This window comes from Ornithodoros turicata, chromosome 5 (genome assembly GCF_037126465.1).
Source record: "Ornithodoros turicata isolate Travis chromosome 5, ASM3712646v1, whole genome shotgun sequence".
NCBI lineage: Eukaryota > Metazoa > Arthropoda > Arachnida > Ixodida > Argasidae > Ornithodoros > Ornithodoros turicata.
In genome coordinates this window covers 60807353-60831892 of record NC_088205.1, presented here as the reverse complement: position 1 = coordinate 60831892, position 24540 = coordinate 60807353, and the positions used below count along the sequence as shown (strand labels likewise).

At 47.7% G+C, this 24540-nt stretch overlaps 1 protein-coding gene across 2 annotated transcripts; it reads right to left on the bottom strand.

Annotated features, from left to right (window-relative positions):
• Positions 1–6403: 6403 nt before the first annotated feature.
• Positions 6404–21638, bottom strand: LOC135394536 (uncharacterized). Of its 2 annotated transcripts, none has more exons than XM_064625316.1 (7): positions 21547–21638; positions 21278–21367; positions 21093–21172; positions 20836–21024; positions 16033–16164; positions 15386–15485; positions 6404–11161 (listed from the first exon to the last, which is right to left on the bottom strand). In XM_064625316.1, exons 2-7 carry the CDS (start codon positions 21352–21354, stop codon positions 6436–6438), a joined length of 5304 nt encoding a protein of 1767 aa, XP_064481386.1. In that variant the 5' UTR covers positions 21355–21367; positions 21547–21638; the 3' UTR covers positions 6404–6435. The 2 variants fall into 2 exon arrangements, with proteins under 2 accessions (XP_064481386.1, XP_064481387.1); XM_064625317.1 differs by having other exon boundaries at positions 15386–15482.
• Between the last annotated feature and the right edge of the window lie 2902 nt (positions 21639–24540).

The window sequence follows — 24540 nt, the reverse complement described above, 5'->3', positions numbered from 1 at the left end:
CGGGGGTCATCATTTGTCTCCGGTGGAAGTCCGTAATTGTGATCCCTGCCCTGCTCTGGGAAGGATGTCACGTCATCTGTGAATGGATCAGGTTACGAAGCCCTTTCTTCAGCCTCGTTCATGGCCTCATCCTCAACCAACTCGGGCTCCTGATAATAAATGAGCGAGACTATGTGTTTATAGGTCACCACAAAAGCATATATGATATATCAAAATCCTATATTAAAAAATATTACCAATTGCTGTGACTCTTTTTTTTTCTTTCTGGAACCGTACCGAGAAACTCTGTCAACACTGGGCTATAGTGGAAACACTGTTGGGGTATGGTCCATATATGTCTTCGCACCATTCTTAAAGTGAAGACCACAGACTCGATGACCATCTGTAGGTACGAACTCAGAGTACCTGCAAGCAAAAGTACTATGACTATCTACACTATACAACAGCAAGTATTAACAGAGTTACAAAACACAAACATGCAGCAATACAAATGTCATCTGAAAAATAAGTCACCTGAGTGCAAATATGGGGGCAATGCAATCACTAGAGGAAAAAAAAAAAATAAAGGCTATCTTGACAGTGGAATAATAAATCTGACTTCATACAATTCCTCCTGGATGACATGTCGGATGGCCTGTTCACAGACTTACCGTTTGCTTGAATATGGGGGACACAGAGGGAAGAGGACGGACAGCTGTGATCCTCATACTCAAGGAAATGGGAAATGATACCCTGTCAACGTTACACCAGCTCATCTTCACCACTTTTATATGCTCATTGATATTCCTGGAGAAGCGTGAGAGCACTTATAGGGTAATTCGTGTGATGAAACCCTCCTATTCCCCACAATAAATGAAATTACAATATCGTTTCCCTACCATGTGCTGTCCTAAGGGCCAGTCTGCGCACACATTTTGTCGTGACGTACAGTTCAAAGACGATAAAGAAAACAAAGTGCATGCACCGCTCTTGATTGTCGTTCACCCCAATTCAAGGTGCCCCGAGTTTTAGTATATCGCGAATGCTTCACGATAACCGACACGAAAAACAGACAAGCCAATCATGGTATTTCTTTCATCGGGGTAGCCTCACCTCGCTGCACGGGATTCCATTCGACAACGTCGTTTATCGTATCGTTTTGGGTCTCGTCTACCGATGTACCCAAACCTCAGAAAGCCGGGTGTTGACAGTCTAGTATATCATGTACCATACTGCACTGGTGAAACAGAGCAAAATAGAAGCAAGGTGGAACCACGGAGTGCTACTCACTTGCCGCTGTTTCCTTTCCGGCCGATACGCCGTATCCATTCCTTTCGCCGCGCTTTGTTCACTGGAAACTTGTAAAATCCGAGACCTTTGTGCTTGGTACTGTTTTTATAACAGCCTGGAGCACAACAGGTGAAGCCACCCATCTTTCCCAAACAGAGGCGAAAAGCGGAAGACCAAAATCCCGCGGACTATGCACGTACGAGTGGTGAAAATCGGACGGATGACTACCGGCACCGGCATCCATTTCGGCGCGCCCCCCTTACGGTGACCCTTTGAAACTCGCGGTGAAATCGGCTTATTGAACGGATCAAAAGGGGGGAAAGTGCTACGTGACAGTGGCCGAAGCTAGCTACGATTATTTTGTGCTGCTGACACTCACCTTTGGAGCGTTTGCGATGTCAGAAATTATTAAACGTATGTTGTCTTTACGTTCAGAAGCATAACTGCAACCCGAGAAAAGCAATGTAATATTGAAAACCAAACACTGAAACGTCACGTCAAGTTACTGCAGTCGTAGGATAGACTTTTATTAACCATGCACATCAGCAATATCAGCAATTTAATTTTCTAACAGTCTAAAGAAAGAACGTGTATCCGTAGTTTGACTCTATTGCAAATAACACTGACAAGCACTAAAAGAACGAACATCGTCATCGTAAGCTTGTGCACAAGCAACACGCGGATTCCTCACACGAGCCACATGCTAGTGACGCGCACGAACTTGGAAGATTTTTTCGGAATATCCACAGATGCCTTCCAACAAGTTGCGGATGCGCTGTGTGCCTTCTACTAGGCTCTACCTTCAACGGCAGGAGCAAGGTCGTATCTTGAACTGAAGTACTATTGCTCTGCGCCACAGCCCGCACGCACGGCCTTTCCCTAATGCGGGCGCAACCACCGGAGGCCTAGAAGGGACATTGTGTCGTATATACTCAGAAATGTTAGCTATTTATTACGAAAGAAATACCCAGCCCTCTGTTTACATTGCATTCGGAGTTCTATGGTTCTGCAACGTTGCTGGCTGAAGTCGGCCTTTCGACCAGGGTTGCCAGGTGGTGACGGCCTTGTACAGCCGTTTTCCGGCCACCTGTAGCCAAAATATAGCCAAGTAGCAAGTACCTTCTAGCCAAAAAATAGCCAAAAGCACCCGACGTGTTTGCGCGTGCTACAGATACGAGTATATTGCGGGAGGCGCTCCTTCCTTGTTATCCGCTCCGGCTTGACCGCTGGTGCAGAAACGACAGCCGTGCATTGAAAATATATATATATATTTATATGTTTATATTTATTTGTTCCTTTAATGGCTTTTCCCCCTGCATTATAATTCACTGGCTTGCACTGTGGCATTGAGGAGTGCTCAGTCACCCTCCCAGGTGTATATCGCTCCCTGAGTGACCCCTGGTTTGCCAATTCGGAACGATGCGCAGCTACCCAGGGCCGACGAGCCGCAAACACGGCGAAACACGTGTCCTCTGGTGCTGCCGCATCGTTCCATGAGTATCTATATTTATATATATATATATATATAATATAAATATTTATTATTCGTGAAATGATGAGATTAGAACGAAGGAAAATATGAAAAATTCAAACTCCAGTCAGTTGCAGACTGCTAAGGACATTCTTCGGAGTTGTTTCCCGGGTCTTCAGGATCTTCGTCCGCGGTTCTTTCCCATTGACTTCTTCATAAAGCACGTCGCTTGTAAACTTCTTTAGGAAGTCCTCTGATGGCTTGAAATCGGCACAGCCACACGAACCGTCTTTGAGAAGGCTGAACGTAATGAACAGGAAGTTCTCGAGGGTGGTCAAAGACAAACTGTTCCTTAGGTCTGTTTTCATAACAGTAACCTGATTGAATAATCTCTCTACGGCAGCATTGGCGATCCGGACGCTGAGCAGGCCGATAGCGAACTCCGACAGCTTCGGGAACATCTTTTTCCCAATGCTGTTCTCCATGCCGCGCGGTTTATCCAGAGCTCGGGCGTGTTCTCATCCCGTGCGTCCTTTATAATAATCTGCAGCAGCGATAACTCAGATTCTTTGTCAGAGACTGAGTCGGCAGGAATCAGGTTGCGAAACGATCGGCGGAATGCGGAAAATTGTTTTCTCAAGATTGCTGCATTTTAGCAGCTGTAGAGATTCCAGTATTTCGAAGTTCAAGGGAAGTCGTCTGAACACACTTTTGACACAGGCAACAAGGAAGCCTTTGCATCATTCCATCACACCCAGTTTTTCCTCGTCCTGCAGGTGGGAGCTTTCGTGGGCATCAAGGAATATACTCCCCAGACCGCTGGTCGGAGCATGCAGAAAATGTCGATCTCAAGTAGCGTAACCTGCTTTGGCATGCGCCGGCAATACAACCCTGAGCATAAGCGTTTCAATGAATGATATCAGGTCAGCATTCAGCTGACAGGGTCAGGGTTTTCGCTTTCGAAGGTAACGTCACATTCTCGAACTCTTTCATGTTGGGACACAAATGAAAAGGCGAGACCGCTCGTCACTGTACATCACTAAGTGTACGAGTGGTGTAACAGCGCTCCGACTGTTTCGAAGTGCGCTTTTAGTTCGTACCATTGACTCATAACGGAGCGAACTGCCCCGGCTATGCTCAGCCCCCGGGTTGCGCTGATGCTCACAAGTTTGTCAGACTGATCCCCGTGATTGATTGCGGAGAAAATTAGACGGTACGCATGCTGACGTTTTGGGGAATGAGAGAACCAATTATATGTTTCTCTGACTAGGAACTCAAGGTGTGCGGGGAGTATAGCAGAAGCCTCGTTACACGACAGATTAAGTGAGTGGCAAACGCAGCGCACTATTAGTTTCTCGTTTAACTCTCTCCGACGCGAAAACAAGGAATTGTATTGTCCGCAAATCACATGGGCCCCGTCAGTCCCGACGCCCATGCCGTTCGTCACCGGGATACGGCACTTCTCGAGAAAGTCAATGAGCCTTGAAGAGAGTCCCTCAGCTGATGCGTCTACGACAGGAATGAGTCCAAGGAACGCGGTCTTGAAGTCGTCCTCCCGCTTCGAGTAGTGTCGCACAACGACAGCAAATTGTTTGGTGAAGAGACATCTGTGCTTTCGTCCACAAGATGTGATTTTATTGTTTCTCATGTCATCAAGAAGCATCCCTTTGAACGTGGGGCCCAGAACGTGATTAATCAAGGCGGTACATTTTTTTTCCTTCCTAGCGTGATGGACGAAGCAAAGGAGGAATCCGTGAAGGTGTCTCTAATAAGGGGTGTCAAATGATCAGCCGTAAGCAGAGATCCATGTACCGCAATATGAGCTGCAAGGCGAAGCTCAGCAGATTTCATCACCTTCGCGGTGCCGACTGTTCTTGGACGCGGTACCGTGTAGGAACATATGGGGCCGCCGCTTGCAGCTACTGTTGCATCCTCCATATTCCGTTGATGTTTCTTGCCGCTCATGTGAACTTTCAGATCCTGGGCATACGCCCGTACGTCGCTCTTACAGGCTCGGCAAGATGCATACTCCTCGGATTTGCCTGGTGCAATACAGTTTGAAAGGTACAAGGTTCTGTGCAAATCTGACCGCACAGGGACTCAGCCTCGATATTTTTTTCTTGTGACAGTTCTACTACGATGCGTTATCAATTCCACCTACCTTCAAATTTCGGAGCATTCTCCCACTCTCTACGATAGCGTCGATTATACTTCGCCCGCTTGCTTATATGAATCGGGGGGAACCAACCGTGATTACCAAACTAAGTGCACGCAAACGAAAGCAATGAAAAGCAAACTACAAGACGCTTCTTTGTTTTATTGCATGTATATCAGCGAAGCGAATCTTGGCCGCATAAAGCACGAGCTTTCAGGGTCAAGACGGGAGTGTTGAAGGAGAACGCACTGACGCAGCCGTGGAATCAAGGAACGTCTAAAACTATGGATTTTTCTATTGTTTCACATTTTCGTCGTTTCTAAGCGGAAGCACGGTCGAAATTCAGAAAATAGCCAAAAAATAGCCAAATGCGAGCAAAATTAGCCTAATTTTGCTATTTCTAGCCAAATCTGGCAACCCTGCTTTCGACTGGCTACCGGATCGTAGTGGTGGTGGTGAACGTGGTGAAGCAGTTTGTGTCTCAACCAAGCAACCAATAAGGATAGAATAATGTGATCTGGGAAAGTGGTTTCCCGTTTCCTGTCGCTGGCAAGGGCGTGGGCACATTAACATTGTCATAAGAAACGTCATTTTGACGTCGACTGTCACGTGGGCGATCGTTTTTCAAAGAGAAAAGTAAGGCAGCGTTTAAGCACGGTTCATCGAAGTAATGGACAAGATGGCATTGTCGTTCACTGTTACGAAGGGATATAATTTTTTTGTTCAGTTTGAGGGTCTGCTGGAAACGTGACTGAATAAGGCAATTATCAGTTCAGTTAACGATATTATTTCAAAATTCATCTACGTTTGTTTCGCGACTGATTTAAATTCGACGACAGAAGTACCATCTAGCAAACGTCTGCAGTACTGCACTTGCGTGCTGTTATTTCTATAATCTTGCTCTCCTTGTGTCCAAATTGTGCAGCTATCACAAGACATTTCTATCAGCACATCACACATACAATTAAACTATAGAAATATAAAGGCTCTGCAAGTTTTTGATTAAAAGGTGCCGGTTTCCGGATCCGAGCGGGTGAAAATAGATTGTTCTCGTGAGGCGCCCAACTACAAAAATGCAGCTGCATGCCTAATTGCTTGAGCATTGGCTGCGTGCGCGTGCTTCACGCCTTCTTCGCTTGGCGGTCAATGATAGCTGGAAATGGTGGTGTAAAGCACCGTAGGATACACTCTAGCTATTTTAGCCCTCTGATCTGCATTCCTTTGCTCTGCTTCAAGAGGCGTGCGACACGATCCGGCTACATAGACTGCTGCTGAATATACAAGACAGCCCTCGGGCATGTTTCAAATTTGAATGGCAAACGCAGATTGCTAGGTACTCACCCTGTGCTCGACACGTACATCCTGCATCCTCTCTTACACTGTACTGTTACCATATTTGAAAACAAGTGCCTTCCACGCGCTCAACTTGCCAGAAAGACCTGGCCTTGATTATATTATGATCTGATATTGATCGATTTCATTGATGATATTACTCATATTCAGACACCTGAAATATAATACATTTATTTACAGCATGACATTATGTCTCATCGTCCGAGCAGGTTTGTTCCTTGTAGCCCTCGTTTTCATGGTGCTCCTCATGTGTGCCGCTGGCAAAGATCCAATCGTGATGCTGCAATCTTGGCGTAGCCGAATACCCCGACTCGTTGCCTTTCACCTGGGACAGTTCTGCTTCGTAATTCCTCTGGTGGCTGGCCACTTGTTGATTTTCCTCGAGTATTGCCGTAGACAAAGGTGCGGCTGCTCCTGTATTCTTTCTTGATGTAAAAATTTTTCTAGCGTTTGATTTCGTTTTATCTGTTCGGTTATTATGCAAGAAGGGCGTTGGATTGTCCAGCCGCTGTCGGCACCATCGGTTGCAATGTGAACACTTGGACTTAGTGTATTGGCCCACACCCCTTACGCGTCTGGCATAGAACATCGTGGAACGGCCACGAGCTGCACCCCGTTTTGTCATCTCGTACGAAGAACCAGCAGTTGACAATGCTGCAGCTGCTTCCAACTGTGAATTATCCATATCATGTTTCAGCCTCCTTAGCGAAGGCGGTAGGCGATCCACACGTGATTCAGAGTCACCAACCCCTTTAATGGATTCTCTTCTTTCGTCCCTATGTATATTGGTCACGTCACCGCCAACGTTATTTGGCTTCTCCACTTTGTTGTCGAGATTGATGCTCCGCAAGGCGTCCGTTACAACTTCGTTATTTAGCTGGATATCGTAGACAATTTCAACGAACTCTTCGCGAATGCCATGTTTTGTAGGTTTTTCATGTGGCGTCAGAGATGCAGCAGACGGGGTTGTAGATCGCGGCGCAGCTGAAAGGCCCGGGGAGGGGGATTGCGTAAGCGAGGGAGACGGCTTACCAGGCTGATCAGGAGTTTGATGAGATGCACCGCGATCTGTAATGCATCCTACAATGTACTGCGTTTCATCCAACACTGTCGACGCAGGCCTCGACTCTTGAGGCATGGAATAACGCTCACGAAGGTAGTGTTCATTGCCCATCATGATGACCCGGGCGATGTCGCAGCGTTTTATCTTTCGGTTAGTGGCATCAGAGTGCAGCTCTTTACCAGGTGATCGGGACGTTGAGGGGCATGGTTCAAAAGTGTGCACAGGTGCCCCAGGTGAATTCTGTTCTGAAACTTCTTTACGGGTGGCTGTTACAGTTGTTGCAGGCCTTTCGTGTAACACTCCCTTGGCCGCCGAGGGATAATGCGATGCATTGTTTACCGCGGAAGACGATGATTCTTCTGAGAGGTGTCGTTGTCTTGACATAATATCGAGTCCTGACAAGAAGTCTGGCTTTGGCAGACCATCTGGTTTCGGAGGATGAAAGGGCTTCCCAGGAGGACACAGAACGTTCCATGGAAGCGAGCAGTCTTCGAGCGCTGTCGGTTGCTCGGAACTGTTTTCTGTTGTCATCATCGTAAGAACTGAAGATCTTAAAAAGGGATCATCTGTTTCTGATATCAGATTGATAAGGGCCGTCCTTGGAGTCTCTATGGAAAGCTCTCGCACATTTTCTTTGTGCACCGATTGGGTAGGATCTTCAGTGTACCTTTGTCCCACGGCATCATTGGTCGTTGCACAGACGATATCCTGCTCAGGAGTTACACGCACTGGAGCAACGGTCTTAGTTTTCGCTTTAGAGTAGGCTGCAATGTCGTCCGTTGCTGGTATTTCCTGCACTGGAGCATGCTGGGTATCAGCCTTGTGAATGTCTGGTAGATTTTCTGGTACCTGTTTATCCAGTGACTCATCTTCATTCGCCAAAGAATTGCTTGAAGATGTTTGCGGGTTCTGTTTAGTAGTATCCTGTTTATATCTCGATTCATTTTCCTTACGCTCGCTTTGTGTTTTGTCATTACTGTCAATACGGGCGCCACTTGATGCCTCTATTGCTGACTTGGCAACATCATGCGACGATGACTGTTGTGCAGTGTCCAATATTTCCTGTGCGTTGCTCTCAGTGTTGACATGGCTCTTGCTGGATGTGCTTGTCGTGGACCCGACGTCATCGTGTGATGACGACTGTGACTCCTGGCGTTCAGTGGAGGATGATTCTTGAGCATTTGTCTTGTCAGCATAAATTCTCGGAATTCCTCCTACTGTAGGGTGGCTAGCATCGGTAGAAGACGACTGTGACTCTTGTTGTGTACTGGAGACCTCCGTTGCCATCTGTGTTACTGAAGTAACGGTACCTTCTTGTGGTACTTCAGATTTTGCGTGTCCTGCAGGGCTCACATGAGACAGAGAACCTTTTGGTGGAGCTTGATCTACGAGTTGATCCCGCTCTGCTCCTTCAGTTAGTGCAGTGTATTCTTGTGCTTTAGGCTCCGCATGTTCTGCCAAACCCATGTGTGATGACGAACTTTTTGACACAGTTCGTTTTGCAGCTTTCTTGCGCTTTAGTGTAGTCTTTTCATTCTGCACTTGAGGAATTTGTCCACCTCTCTCAGAAGTCCTGGGAATCTTCTCTTCAATCGTCCGAGTTTCGTGAACAATTTGTGATGCTTTCCCCTCTGTTCCACTAGCTAACAATATCTCTTTGTCACAGTCTGTCTTTATTTCAAGTGCTTCATTTTCTCCCCCTCGCAATATCACATTTTTAATTTTGCTTTCTGAAGTCATGGGATTAGACCCATCTTGCTTCTTTTCGGATGGCCCCTCTGTGCTTACATTCTGTGTTGTTTGGGTCAGTCCGAAAGACTGCGTCTTTCTCAGAGCCCTAGATTGCGAGGCCCTAGGCTTTCTGGTGCGGGAGAGGGCCTTTTCTAGCTTCACTACTTGGCGTGTCGTGATCTCGTGACGTGATGATAGTGCTGGAGATGCAGTCTGGGCATCACTGGTGTCCGGCGGTTCCCTGGTAGGACGGTTGTCATTTAAGCTTGAGGATAAAGGTGATGTGAATGGCCCTGGGACGCCATATGCATTCATTTCTGTTCTGCGCGTATCAGTAGATGCGCTTGAAACAGGAGGAATTGTCGTAGGTACACCACTAGATTTACTGCCTGCATCAGAGTTAGGTACCAGCGGGTGTCTGGCCGCATGGAAGGACGTTTGCTCAACAGCCTTCTCTGGAACGCCGGTCTGGGGTGCGGCCTGACCAGTCGTATCGGCTTCAGCTGCGAAGTTCCCTTTCTGCTCAGAGTGTTCGCTTTTCTCTGGAAGAACATTCGCATCCGTGCCTTTGCTCCACCCTTGCTTCTGCATTGCATCCTCTACAAATTGCCCGCCAATTTTCGGTGCCGGCTGCTCGATGTCGTCATTAGCTCTTCTTGCTTCTATAACATCCCCTTCGCGCTCTTCTGTTCTTTGTAACAGTTGATAGACGGTATGAGGTTTCATGTTGGCAATAAATTTGTGATGATTGCTATCCGATCCCTCCGTGCGACCACCTTCGTGAGTACTCTCAACGTTGAATCCGGCACTTGGCAATGGTGCATGGTCATTCTCACCACAGCATTCAATATTTCCTGTCTTTTCCCTGGCTGTATCACGAGGCATATTCTTGTTCGAGTGCCGAGCTTCCATTTCTCGACTTTTAGGAGGTGGAGTGATTTCTCTTTGAGTAGTCGCAGGACTTGTCAATGTAGGGAAGCGTGTGGTGGCGCTGTACAATCTATCAGGTGAGGACACACTTCTCGGCAGTTTCCTAGGGTGTGACAATCCCTTTGGAGATGTCTCAATCACTTCCCGCCTAGAATGTTTTTCTTGCGTGTCAGTGCCATTGGCATTACTGAACAACACCTGACTCTCCCCTGTGCTGTTAGACAAAGTAACATCCTCCTGCCCTGCCTTGCGAGCGATCAGATCGCGATTATAGATTTGTTCAACTTTTGAAAACGTCTCAGTAGATTTTACGTCATCGCGGGTATTTGTCGAGCCTGAAGCGTGGCGTCTGGACGCGAACGGCGAATATGGCCCATTCGTTGATTTCGTAGCAAGTGACGACGTTGGTTGGTCATCTGAAGACGTGGTGGTATCCTCACCACGTTCGCTCTTCCTGCTCTTCTCGCCCATCCGCTTCATTGCTTCAACTATAAAGCTATGATCGCTTAGCTCTTTCAGAATTGTTTCGCCTTTTTCGTTCTCATAGGCGCATAGGAGATGAATGTCCCTCAATGGAGGGCGATTGCTGTTTCTGCCAGCTGTGCTGTCAGGCTCTTCACCCATGTGTATAACACAGTCACGGACATGAGCACCATGCCCACACTCCTTGCCCTCCTGTTTCTCTTTGGGTAATGGTCTCGCTTTCTTTACCTCTACAGACTGCTTCAAACCACTCACATTCGCAAGTTCTCCGATAGAGTTCACACTGTCGTTTGGTACCATATCCCTTCCGTGTGGAATGTGAACGGTCACTTTCTCTTCGGCATGTACCAACTTGAGGGGGTACTCTCTCGGCCTGTGGATAGCTGCGATAGGGCCCGGCATCTTGTTTACATTTTTACGCAGATCTTCTGAAAATCTGTCGGAGCCCTGTAACAGGGCGTTAATGCTGTCAGTTTCAGTATCAATGCAGGAATGATGAACTTCTGAAGCGTCCAGTATACTGATCTTGTTGGTATGCTGGTTGGTTGCGGTACTGCTCAGATGTCTTGGAGTAGTACTCGGGGGTTTCGTACTATGTGATGGAGCAGCTGAGTGTCCTCCTTCGACAGGGATGGCTTCGCTTGATCCATGAACACTACTCGTGGGACTTCTCAATGTTTCCCCTTCCTTTGTGAGCTGTGAAGGCCTGCGAGTAGTGATGTGATGAAAGTCAACTTTCCAGTGTTGGCTAATGCAAATGGGACTGAGAATCTTTACTTTTATATCGGAACATCGCCATTGGAAATGTAGGTAGGGGATCGTAAGGCACAGTGAGACGAAAAAGTTTGTTGATTTTTTGTACCGTTCTCCAGGAAGGACACTTTGCAGTTTTAACTCCACTGGCTAGAACAAATCTTGTTTTATGCTGATGATACAAAATAAACGTTATTTTTGAAGCAATACTCTGACAAATTGCGAAAGTATATAGACAGCTCACTTTTGTAACTGTGTGCCGGAGGCTCGGGCAGAGTGTTACAACCAGTGGGGAAGTATGATACCAAGAGCATACAACGAATTAGTTCATGCAAAGTCAACATGGAACGTGTAGCAGGGCTCGAGGCGTCTATTGGCGGGAGCGCACCGTGGGGAAGGCAAGACATCAGTAATATCGCTCCCATTTAGCGGTACCATAGCAGGAACGTTGGGATCGACAAACGAATTCGGTCTTTCCTTGCTCTGCCGCAGAAAGCCAACTTCGCATCCTGTCAGAACGCCGACCTTATGTAGAAGCTGCACTATTCACGACCCTAGAGTACGCTGCTTCAGTGTGTCCCGCCATGTGCTCCCGTAACACCGTGCCTCATCACACAGCTATTTAGATGCGCGTATCATAACGTTTGTATACCACAAAGAAATATTAACAAGATGTTTTTTCATAGTCGAAAGACGTCCTCTAATGCGGTATGCCTACCGAGCGTTTGCCGATTTGCGTGAACTGATGACGAAGTCGCACTGTTTGAAGGCAGTATCGGCAATGTAACACTCTGGCCCATGCCTCACTGTGCCTCACGTTCCCTTACTGTGTTTTCCCTTATTTCAAACATCACGCTGTTACAGCAATAAACTACAGATAAAGTAATATTTCGACTCGAATTTGTTGGCTACTCCTATTACGGCATATTCATTGTCTAGTGAAGCCGTCTGAGAAGTCTGCGCCTAACGGAGTTAGATCGTTTGGCGAACTACCCTTTTACATTCACTACTATACAGTCTTTTCGCTCTATAGCATTCGTTGCTTTTGCCTCGCCAGAAAACACCAATCATCATCAGCTTCGGCGAACTTCCTGCGTTTCGTCAGCTGTACGTGTAGAGCAATACTAAGTACAAGCATGACGTGCGGAAGAGTTGAATGTCGCCCATTCATAGCACTCTGCATATCTGTAAAACACTTTTACGTTTCGGGATCGTGCAACATGCAGAGTGTTTGTCTTGGGCTTGAGCACCGTAATCACGACGTGATCCTATTACCATGAAAGTTATTTAGGAAGCAACACCTTCCTTTGGTAGTGCTGGTGACACACATTGCCATGCCAGGTGATTAATAAGACATATGACGGACAAGGCGCTTTATGTTCATTGTGTTCCGTTCTTGCGTGCCTCATTTTAATATTTTATAGCTTTCAGCATATCTGTGCTGTGGCATTTCAGGAATGGCACTTCGGGCACTTTTGTCAACATGGGTGCGAGTACGACATGTGAGCGACTGGTCTGTACAGGTTGGGACGAACGCTTACGGAACACGCTAGCGCCGTACTATGTCTTCGTTGCGACACCCTAGCGGCTGGCGGAAGCTGCTCAGTTCAGTGTTTCAGTGTTTCGAAGGGATGGAAGGGTGCGCTGTTAGCGACAGAGAGCGGTAACCCCACTTCCCAGGCACACCCAGGTGACAAGCTGTGTGTCGCTAACAGCGCACCCTTCCACCCCTCCGAAACAGTGAACTCACCCGCTTCCTCCAGCCGCTAGGGTGTCGCACCGAAGAAAACGGACGCCACTCGCGTGTTCCGTTAACTTTTGTCCCAACCTGTACTACTCGTGATACTATTCGTATTGCAAGGTATACAAGGCACGTGGAAAGCGCGCTTGTACAGCTTATTCTCGCTCAAGCTGCCGTTGCAATAACCTTGCGAACAGGCCGATGAATATCATTCGCGCCCCTTTCCCAAACGACGGTGCAGCGTGCGGCCTCCGGCTATGTAGGCTAGTTGCAACAACGTTATCTGCGCGAAGCGCCACGGGTGCTTGTGCTATACTTTCATCCAGAGATGGGCAGTAACCACTTTTTTGTAGTTTATGTACAACTACTGACAACTACTAAAAAGTGTAGTTTAGGTACTAGTGCAACTACGTCAGAGAACCAATAGTTAAACTACTTTGTAACTACTGGGACGTAGTTTAACTAATTTTTAACTACCTTGGCGTTTTGTGCGCAGCGTCCAGCCTAAAGTACACCGACGGTCTAAACAGGACGATGCGCTGTACGTGAAGCAGCCTGCTGGATAGCATTCAGAGCCCCCAGTTCTAGTCGCCTGTACTTTTTATGTTTTGCGCTTAATTATTCGGGCATTTTTATTGCCTCATATGATTACGGTGCAAACTTTTTTTATTGACTTTAGGCCCGAGTTGTAAATAAGAAATTTGTAGAGTGTTCGAGAAACAGCAATCGCAACTCTTTCCGGCGACATACGGCTCACATAGACCTTTTCTTCAGCTAAAAAAGAAAGCGTTCATGCCGTCAATGCCCACCACAAGAGATCGCTCCATCGTATAGCCAAAGAAGGAATGCCGAGTGATCTATCAACCCGCAGAGGGGGGGTTCGTTAGCGACCATCGTCGGAACTACGCCAGTTGCATGAACACTATGCCGGGCGACACCGCTGAAAGGAAAGGGGACTCAGGCCCTTTTGCTCGGATTCGATGTATACCGAGATAAACATAAGATGCGTACATGTGTGTCTGAAACAAAAAATTACTATTTTTCATAATCGCGGGGAGAGCTGCGAATCAGATTGGAGACGACGTCATAAAATGCGAAGTAGTTGTTGCTCGCAGTAACCTAACTGCTGTAGTTAACTACAAGAGGATGTAATTTAACTACTAGTTATAATTACATTCCCAGAGGTGGTTTCTAACTACTTTTTAACTACTATGGAGTAGTTTAACTACACGTACTTAACTACTTCCCATCACTGCTTTTATGGTTCAAACTGTGCATACCGGGGTGGTATAGTGGGCGTAACTTCTCAGCCTACGTTGGGACAGCTTTGCTGGCCCGCATCTTCATTCATGGCGAATTCTATGCAGAGAGATAGCAAATTTTGCCTCATGCCGGGCGGCGGGTCAAGTGCCTAATCCAAGCGATGTCGGCATTGTTTGCGTCTCCAAGGAAATGCCATTTGGTTTCCGCAGGATCATAGGGTCTCACACAGAGCAGTGCGCTGCAGCTCGTAGCGTTTTTCTGGGACAGGATCGGCCACGCGGGGTATATAGCGACGCAGCAGGGCCACTTCCCTCCGAATCACGAGCTCGCGACCTCCACCACAGGGTACCAAGTATACGGACAGAATTTGACAAATCTGGGATTTTTTTTTTATAACAGTGAATGACGGTATATTCTAGGTTAAGTGGGCCGGCTTATTGCCGCACTAACAACTCCCTGAGGCGATGACCTAATTTAGTTTGACTAACGAACTTTTTAATTATGAAATGTGGAAGTTCGGCAAAATGACAATTACCACAACAATTTGTCTCTGCGCACTGAAGAGGGTAACGTTCGGAGACACCACGGGACGATCGAAGTGTCTCTCCACTCACAAGACAGTAATAACGGGGTATTCGTAGGCCGGCATAGGCCCACAGAAGAAACCATGTGCTCTACACCTTGAAGTAACGTCCCCTTATTTGGGAGAGGGACCAATGAGCTCGCTCCACGGGCAATAGGGGGAGAAGGAGACTGCGGAGGTGCGCAGACAGCTGACCTACTTTTATAGCGTATATTGGTTGCTTTTGGTTGTTTGCGCTCCACCACAAACGCGCATTGTCATGGCTGCTGGGAGCTCGTCTCCAAGGCAACGGCCGTTAGAGGCATGACCGTGACTGGTTAACTTTTATGTAGGGTGTGGCACCCACGTCGCGTCGATTAGCGATCAGGCCTTATTAGGTTTAGGTGGAGTTGGCTTGACTGCGTGAGAGAGATTGAAGTACATATGAACCTGGTCCTGTTTTACACGGTACATCATGGTGGTGCCGCGAAGTATCGTGAAACCAGAACTTCGCTTTGTTAATGGCGATGTATTATCATCCATCAATGTCTACGACTTTCCGAAAAGTACCTCAGTGAGAATAGAAGACGCCGTATTGAAACGGGGCATACCTTCGGAAACGATAAGCAGCAGCGAAGACTAACAAAGCCAGCAGCAATATTACCGAAGCAACCAAGACGGGCAGGAATTCTGGCCCAAGAGGATTACCTGCTGGAAATATATTAATACTTTTACAGTCCGATGCAGTAGACATGTACACGTTAAAAGAGCATGGAAGTGACATTTAACGTGGCTCGAAACCCTGCCTAATCTGTGAAGCTGTTCACCAAGAGTCACCATGCAAAACATTTTCGCACTGCGCCATCGAATTTCCAAAAACAGTTGGAGAAAGCAGCCGCGGACGACAGTCACGATTCTCGCGTGACGTAGCAACGGCCCCGTGCCTTTTTGCTTTGTTTTTCTTCGCAGCTCACGCGCCGTTTATACAAACTTCAGCTGTGCGGCTGTACGTCACTGGTCACGTGCCAGAGCCCATGATACGTCACGACGTCCTCCCGTTCGGCCATGCCCTATTTGCACGAGGAGATGATTTTTTAAAGGTGTGCGGAACAGAGCCTTGCGCGTGCTCTGTAGGTCTCCTGCGCTCATCGTTCTTGCACGGAAGCTCATTTTATTCGCTGCGGAACATGCCGCAGTGAAAAAAAAAGTATTATGGGGGTCACTTCCATGCTCGTTTAACACGTTGTAGTACACTTACGCAGCGCACAGTCTTGGTTGTCTCGTTCCACGTAGGGTGGCTTGCATTTGCACACAGCATTAATGCACTTCCTGCTTTGACTGTGAAAGTCACACTCAGAGTCGCTGATACACGATTCACGCAAAGATCTTGCTGAAAACCAGAGATACTATGTTAGCATTATTATGTGAGAGCGGATGGGTATGTAGTAAAAAAAAATAGCGGTCTCCCTCCTGATGCAAAGAAGAGTAATACTATAGCAATCGTTGAACTGCTAAGAAAATGCGGATATAATTTTAAATTGCACGTAATGGTTTGTAGATTTTGGTTAAATGCAGGGGGAGGATAGGATAACGCGCTGTGGGGTTTGCGTGAAGAAATAAGTTCCACTGACCCGAATTGAAGGATAACTTGTGTGTTGTTCTTCCTTGTGTACATGGGTTTAGCATATGCATAGCAATGACTTATGAGTGAAATACATTCGAGAGCAATTGATTTTCATGATCTGAAGCATTCGTATGAAACCTGTGAGGATGACAGGCATAAGTGAATTTACTGCAACGCGTAGACCACGGCCACCAACATGAAAGTCTGGGAACGACCGTTTGTTCATGTTGGCAGGGTCACGCTACAACGAAGCCAGACGTCGCTCTCCCGCCTTAGAAGTCTCGCTTGCAAGATGCGATATAACGTATCATTCCAATGCCCGCCGCTGCCTCGCGATAACCTCACCTAGCTAACACGCATGGCGCTATGCTTTACCATGCTTTGCAAGGCACTTCTAGCCGCGAGCGGGATCTCAAGCGACACTCCGCACGCGAGCTGCATACGGGAAAAGGGGAGGAGTCACGTTGAATACCCTACCATAAACATTTCTGCGTCAACGATTCCATCCACGTGACCCCATCCGAGCTCTGCTTTCGGAGGATACCACAGGAATTTCCGAGGAGGTAGCCCAATAAGAATGTATTGCGAAGTAATGCGATGGGCGGTCTCTGTGCTGTCTGCCCTGACCGTACACCATTTGCGCGCAGCGCAGTAGCAAACACGACCATAGGTAGCCATGGGGTCTCGTGCAGAAGCACGGGTTTCGTCTGCAACCGCGTTCACTCCTTGTTAAAGTCACTGTAATCTTTGGTGCGCATTTCTGAACATCTGATCGAGTGTAATGGCGGCACGCTGTGTCGCATGCCGCCACCACGTCTGCATCCCACGCAATAATGGCGGCACTACATGCTTGGGCATTATACTTGGGCGTATGCTCCGCAGCACACCGCCTGCGCTGCAACTCCGCGGCGTCCGACCGTCCATGTTTCAGGACGACGTGGACGGCATCACGTGAGACGCGTTGTATAGATGCTGAGCGACTAGCTGCATGACTGAATGGGTAAAAGTGCCCGCTTGTTGGAGATAGCCAAGGTCACGTCGGGCGGAAGACTAGGAGGAGGTGTATTCCAATGCTACCACCGGCTGTACTGTGTAAGGTTTTCCCAGAGTTTTCCGGAAGACCTTCCAGACGAATATCGGCTCAGTTTCCCCTAGCCAAGGTCGCGTCGTGCGGAAGACTAGGAGGAGGTGTATTCCAATGCTACAACCGGCTGTACTGCGTAAGGTTTTCCCAGAGTTTTCCGGAAGACCTTCCAGACGAATATCGGCTCAGTTTCCCCTAGCCTAGGTCGCGTCGTGCGGAAGACTAGGAGGAGGTGTATTCCAATGCTACCACCGGCTGTACTGTGTAAGGTTTTCCCAGAGTTTTCCGGAAGACCTTCCAGACGAATATCGGCTCAGTTTCCCCTAGCCAAGGTCGCGTCGTGCGGAAGACTAGGAGGAGGTGTATTCCAATGCTACAACCGGCTGTACTCTGTAAGGTTTTCCCAGAGTTTTCCGGAAGACCTTCCAGACGAATATCGGCTCAGCTTCCCCTAGCCTAGGTCGCGTCGTGCGGAAGACTAGGAGGAGGTGTTTTCCAATGCTACCACCGGCTGTACTGTGTAAGGTTTTCCCAGAGTTTTCCGGAAGACCTTCCAGACGAATATCGGCTCAGTTTCCCCTAGCCAAGGTCGCGTCGTGCGGAAGACTAGGAGGAGGTGTTTTCCAATGCTACCACCGGCTGTACTGTGTAAGGTTTTCCCAGAGTTTTCCGGGAGACCTTCCAGACGAATATCGGCTCAGTTTCCCCTAGCCAAGGTCGCGTCGTGCGGAAGACTAGGAGGAGGTGTATTCCAATGCTACAACCGGCTGTACTGTGTAAGGTTTTCCCAGTGTTTTCCGGAAGACCTTCCAGACGAATATCGGCTCAGTTTCCCCTAGCCAAGGTCGCGTCGTGCGGAAGACTAGGAGGAGGTGTATTCCAATGCTACCACCGGCTGTACTGTGTAAGGTTTCCCAGAGTTTTCTGGAAGACCTTCCAGACGAATATCGGCTCAGTTTCCCCTAGCCAAGGTCGCGTCGTGCGGAAGACTAGGAGGACGTGTATTCCAATGCTACAACCGTCTGTACTGTGCAAGGTTTTCCCAGAGTTTCCCGGAAGACCTTCCAGACGAATATCGGCTCAGTTTCCCCTAGCCAAGGTCGCGTCGTGCGGAAGACTAGGAGGAGGTGTATTCCAATGCTACCACAGGCTGTACTGTGTAAGGTTTCCCAGAGTTTTCCGGAAGACCTTCCAGACAAATATCGGCTCAGTTTCCCCTAGCCAAGGTCGCGTCGTGCGGAAGACTAGGAGGAGGTGTATTCCAATGCTACCACCGGCTGTACTGTGTAAGGTTTCCCAGAGTTTTCCGGAAGACCTTCCAGACGAATATCGGCTCAGTTTCCCCTAGCCTAGGTCGCGTCGTGCGGAAGACTAGGAGGAGGTGTTTTCCAATGCTACCACCGGCTGTACTGTGTAAGGTTTTCCCAGAGTTTTCCGGGAGACCTTCCAGACGAATATCGGCTCAGTTTCCCCTAGCCAAGGTCGCGTCGTGCGGAAGACTAGGAGGAGGTGTATTCCAATGGTACAACCGGCTGTACTGTGTAAGGTTTTCCCAGTGTTTTCCGGAAGACCTTCCAGACGAATATCGGCTCAGTTTCCCCTAGCCAAGGTCGCGTCGTGCGGAAGACTAGGAGGAGGTGTATTCCAATGCTACCACCGGCTGTACTGTGTAAGGTTTCCCAGAGTTTTCTGGAAGACCTTCCAGACGAATATCGGCTCAGTTTCCCCTAGCCAAGGTCGCGTCGTGCGGAAGACTAGGAGGAGGTGTATTCCAATGCTACAACCGTCTGTACTGTGCAAGGTTTTCCCAGAGTTTCCCGGAGGACCTTCCAGACGAATATCGGCTCAGTTTCCCCTAGCCAAGGTCGCGTCGTGCGGAAGACTAGGAGGAGGTGTATTCCAATGCTACCACAGGCTGTACTGTGTAAGGTTTCCCAGAGTTTTCCGGAAGACCTTCCAGACGAATATCGGCTCAGTTTCCCCTAGCCAAGGTCGCGTCGTGCGGAAGACTAGGAGGAGGTGTATTCCAATGCTACCACCGGCTGTACTGTGTAAGGTTTCCCAGAGTTTTCCGGAAGACCTTCCAGACGAATATCGGCTCAGTTTCCCCTACCCAAGGTCGCGTCGTGCGGAAGACTAGGAGGAGGTGTATTCCAATGCTACCACCGGCTGTGCTGTGTAAGGTTTTCCAGGGTTTTCAGGCAGACCTTCCAGACGAATGTCGGCTCAGTTCCCCTGAAGTCTGCCCAGGATGCACGCCGACCCCCCTGTCCCTCACGCTCCCTGCTGTTCTCTCTGCATCTTTCCACGTCTGTATGCCGCTCATAGCCGCAGTTGCTTTTGTGGGGCTAACACGGAATTTAACAACAACAACTTTATTACTTACACGGAATTTAAAAAAAAAGCTATAACCTATAAAATCTATAACACAGAAGAGGTAAGAAGCACACATTAGGGAGTTTTGGCACATCGCCAGCGCTCTACGAAAGCTGTACCAGAAAGGAAGTTGTCAAATCAAAGATCAGCAACGTAATGTCAACCACTTCAGAGGAATCATATGCTTTGCTTATGTTTTCGGACCTGTTATGGTAAAGACCTTCCAATCTGCTAAATCATCCTACTGAAATAAAGAAATGAAAGAGAGGGAGAGTACGCCTTGCGAGAGTGAGGGGGCCCCTCTCAGTCTCCAAGCAGCATGACGCGATGCGGCTACACCGAGCGCCCCAAAAGTGTATCTAAGAAATGCGTTTAAAAATTGCTGACATTCTTTGGTAAGTTTCGTATGCGGAATGTAATAATAATAATAATAATAATTGGGTGTTTACGTCGCGAGACAACTGAGATCATGAGCGACGCCACAGCGGTCAGTCTGTGAATTGCTTTTGCCCACCTGAGGGTTCTTTAACGTGCGATGAAAGCTCATCACACGGCACCCCGTATTTAACGTCCCTCGCGGAAGACGGCGTGTCTAAGCAACTTGTACCCTGCCACCAAGTTGCTGGCGTCCTCGGCCGGGTTCGAACCCGCGATCTCGGGATCAGAAGGCGACCACGCTACCGACTGCGCCACCGAGGCCGGTGTATGCGGAATGTACTCTGTTATATGTGTACGTATTGACTTGTCGGCACTTCTTACGAAGTGTCTCCTCGCTGTCATCTGCAGTCGAGGCCACTGCTGCCGAGGAAAGCGTTCCGCCTCGTCTCGGTTACATATTTTTAAAACGAACAAACCGGCGAAGGCTTGGCTTTGTATTATTTGCATAATTCTGTATTGTTTCTTTGTAAACTATACTCGTGCGTAACGACTTGTAAAACACAACAACCTAGAGATCCCGACATAGAAGACGTACTCACGCTTAACACACTTCGAAGCGCCTTCAGAGCCGTTCATGAAGATCGGTTTCTCTCGGTCACAGCCACAACGCGATGTTAAATACCCTTCGCTGGAGGTGCATACGAGTCCCATCGCAGCAGAGCAGTCCTTGTCATTTATACAAGGAGTTCCCATACCTCCTTTCTTGTGCGCGCTGACATTGTCGTTACCTGCAGTGTTGTTTACACGTGTAAACGCCATATTATCGGGTATAAAGTATCAAAGATGAAGTATTTACGTTCGTCAGTAGTTTGGTTGGTATCTTTAGCGGTCGACGGGACAGTTAATAAGCGTGTAGCACTTGCCGTGTTTCCAGCCCTGGTAAGCAAATAGAAACCATCGTAATGTATGGCGATCGCGCTCTTCCATTTAAAGTATAATCGCATGATAAACTAAATCCCGCACAAAATTGGCTATCTGTACCTCAATTCTGGAAACTGTGCCGATGCTGCTGCACAGAGGAATAACGTTATAATAAACGTCAAATGCGTACAGGCCATTCTTTACGCGCTCCTACGAAGGAAATGTACAAGATTATTTCACGCATAGATACGAAAGACGTAATGAATGACGTGAGAGATTCGAGTTGAGCGAAACGTAACCCACGGTTACGAATTTCAGGTCTCGGTTTATTTAGGACATGTCTACGTTGGAGAGAAACACTGCCAATGCAAGCACAATGAAACACTTACGTTGCCCAAACCAGCAATGACTGCAAATTAAAATTATTCGCACAACATAGCAGAACGAACACCAGCGCGTGAACCTTCCTCTTCGTCGTCAAAGTAGCTACTGGCACTGAAGCTCACTGGCAAAGGAACACTGCACACTATGAACAACGTTGAGTAGATGATATGTAAGAGATGTTTGAGAAGAAGATTGTGAGATAAGCAGCGCCCAGAAGGACGACGAAAGGAGAGGATGGCAAGAAAGCGTGAGGGGCATACCTTCCGAACGGAAGGGGACGGCCAAGAAGGTGTTACGGTAACATGAATAGCGTGAATACTGTAAGATGAATAGCGGTTCAGAGCACGAGAGGCCCCCGTCGAAAGATAGTTTACATGCGCCGACAGAGAATATACGACGTGTCATACCACATGCTCAGGTACTCAAGTTTCGGTACTTGGGAAAGAGTAGAAGTAGCAGTGGTTCACTGATACGAGGTTGAAGGGTAGCAGAAAAAAGGCAGGACAGCACACTTTCCAGGGTTGATGGGGAGCTCAAGGGCCTGCAGCCAGGCGTGCAGGGTGTCCTGGTAATGTTAGGGGAGGGATTATAATGCTCGCGGGGGAGGTTGAGGACGCCATGAAGGCAATATCGCACGCCTATACGAGGGTTCAGACATCTGAATGTAGGGGGACAGAGCGTAGAAAAAGGTTGAACAGAAGAGGAGGTAAGGAACACTGAGGAACCCCGCGGCGCCGACTATACTGACCAGAAGAGTAAATGCCATCAGTACAGAGAAATGCGGTGCGAGAGAAAGAGCTGAAGCCACGAAAGAATATATGAAGGGATGGGTAAGAGATCTTTTTGTATAGGGACTGTGCGACAAACTGGTGGTGCCACGCTGCGGCCTCCGCAGAAACTACCTAGCATGACAGCCATTGGGTAGCCAGCTCTGTTTATATGTGAAGTGCTAGCGTCTTTTTTTTCCCACTCGGGAACTGTTGCATCACTAACTGTGCAAACACCTAAAATAACTCTTCACTAGGGACCAGATGTTTCATTTCTCGTGATTTCTATGCTTCCAATACTACTGGGCGCACTACACTGCAGTAAATAGCGAGTTCGGCCATTGCGCGAGGTGTGCAGAACATGAGCGAATATATTCTATTTCTTTTGTTCTAGTTTCAATGAAACTGAATGAGGTCCTGCAAAACGATCAAAAATCTACAGCTGCCGCTTTCGTGACGATGAAACGCCGCTTAATAGCATATCACCGTCAGATACACTGATCAAACGGCAACTTAATTTGGAGATAACGACTGGAGCGTTTCATTGCCAGAACCCAGAGGCGATATTTCTCCCGGTAATTTGGTTGACGAGTCTCAGTGAGCTGTCGAAAAAAGCTTAGTATTTTATTTACTCACCGACCATTTCATAACCGTCGTGCTGCAAGCACACGGTGAGCTGCATATTTGTGGTTAGCACCCCTTTGTATAATTTCTTATTTGAGGACCTCATTATCGTTATTGTTCTGAAGATATTGGAAAAACTGCAACACAAATTGAGACAATCCGTTGTGACCACACGTGTTGATTTGTATGGATAGAGCGGCCGCACGATGTAGATTTCAGTGACAAAGCTATGTGCGCAGCAACGTGCAGAGAGGATGAAAGGAACATGAGAAACATGATGTCACGACTGACTGGAGTCAGAGAAACGTGTCTTTGCTAGCAAGCTAGGATTTTGTGAGCCATCAAATAACCATCCTCGCGACGTATCAACCGTAGGTGCTTTGACACAGACAGACGTGAGTGACTATCTCCTTCCACATTATTTTAGCTCAGGCTGATGACCCAAGCCCCACACGCCATTTTTGTTTCATTTCACCTTTTCTTCTTGTTCTTGTAATAAACATAAAACACTGTTAGATGCATTATAAATATAATGCCTACTTCTGTGCAGTTTGTCCCTCTTGTCCTTGTTCACGCCCTTGAAAGGATCCACATTATTCGTATTTCAAGAATCAGCCCTTCTAATTAAGGCGGTCGCCACGCAAACGTGCGGTTCCACTTGGGAATGCATAGAACGATATCACGTTCTATAGGTCCAGATATAAAAATAGAAAGATCCCGCAGAGACTCGAGCTGGCATTGCTGGATTCAGAGTCGAGAGTATAGGGAGATATGATCGATAGAAAAAAAGCGATTCTAACCACACTGCAATCGGGGGTGAACTGGTCCAGATATCAAAATAGAAAGTTCCCGCAGAGACTCGAGCTGGCATTGCTGGATTCAGAGTCGAGAGTAGGGAGAAATGATCAATAGAAAAAATGGCGATTCAAATGATCGATAGACAAAAGCGATTCTAACCACAATGCAGTCGGGGGGTGAACAGGGCCAGGTATTAAAATACAAAGTTCCCGCAGAGACTGGAGCTGGCGTTGCTGGATTCAGAGACGAGAGTAGGGAGAAATGATCGATAGAAAAAAGGCGATTGAAATGATCGATAGAAAAAAGCGATTGAAATGATCGATAGAAAAGAGCGATTCTAGCCACAATGTAATCGGGGGTGAACAGGGCCAGGTATAAAAACACAAAGTTCCCGCAGAGACTGGAGCTGATGTTGCTGGATTCAGAGACGAGAGTAGGGAGAAATGATCGATAGAAAAAAGGCGATTCAAATGATCGATAGAAAAAAGCGATTGAAATCATCGATAGAAAAAAGCGATTCTAACCACAATGCAATCGGGGGTGAACAGGGCCAGGTATAAAAATACAAAGTTCCCGCAGAGACTGGAGCTGGCATTGCTGGATTCAGAGACGAGAGTAGGGAGAAATGATCGATAGAAAAAAGGCGATTGAAATGATCGATAGAAAAAAGCGATTGAAATCATCGATAGAAAAAAGCGATTGAAATCATCGATAGAAAAAAGAGATTCTAACCACAATGCAGTCGGGGGGTGAACAGGGCCAGGTATTAAAATACAAAGTTCCCGCAGAGACTGGAGCTGGCGTTGCTGG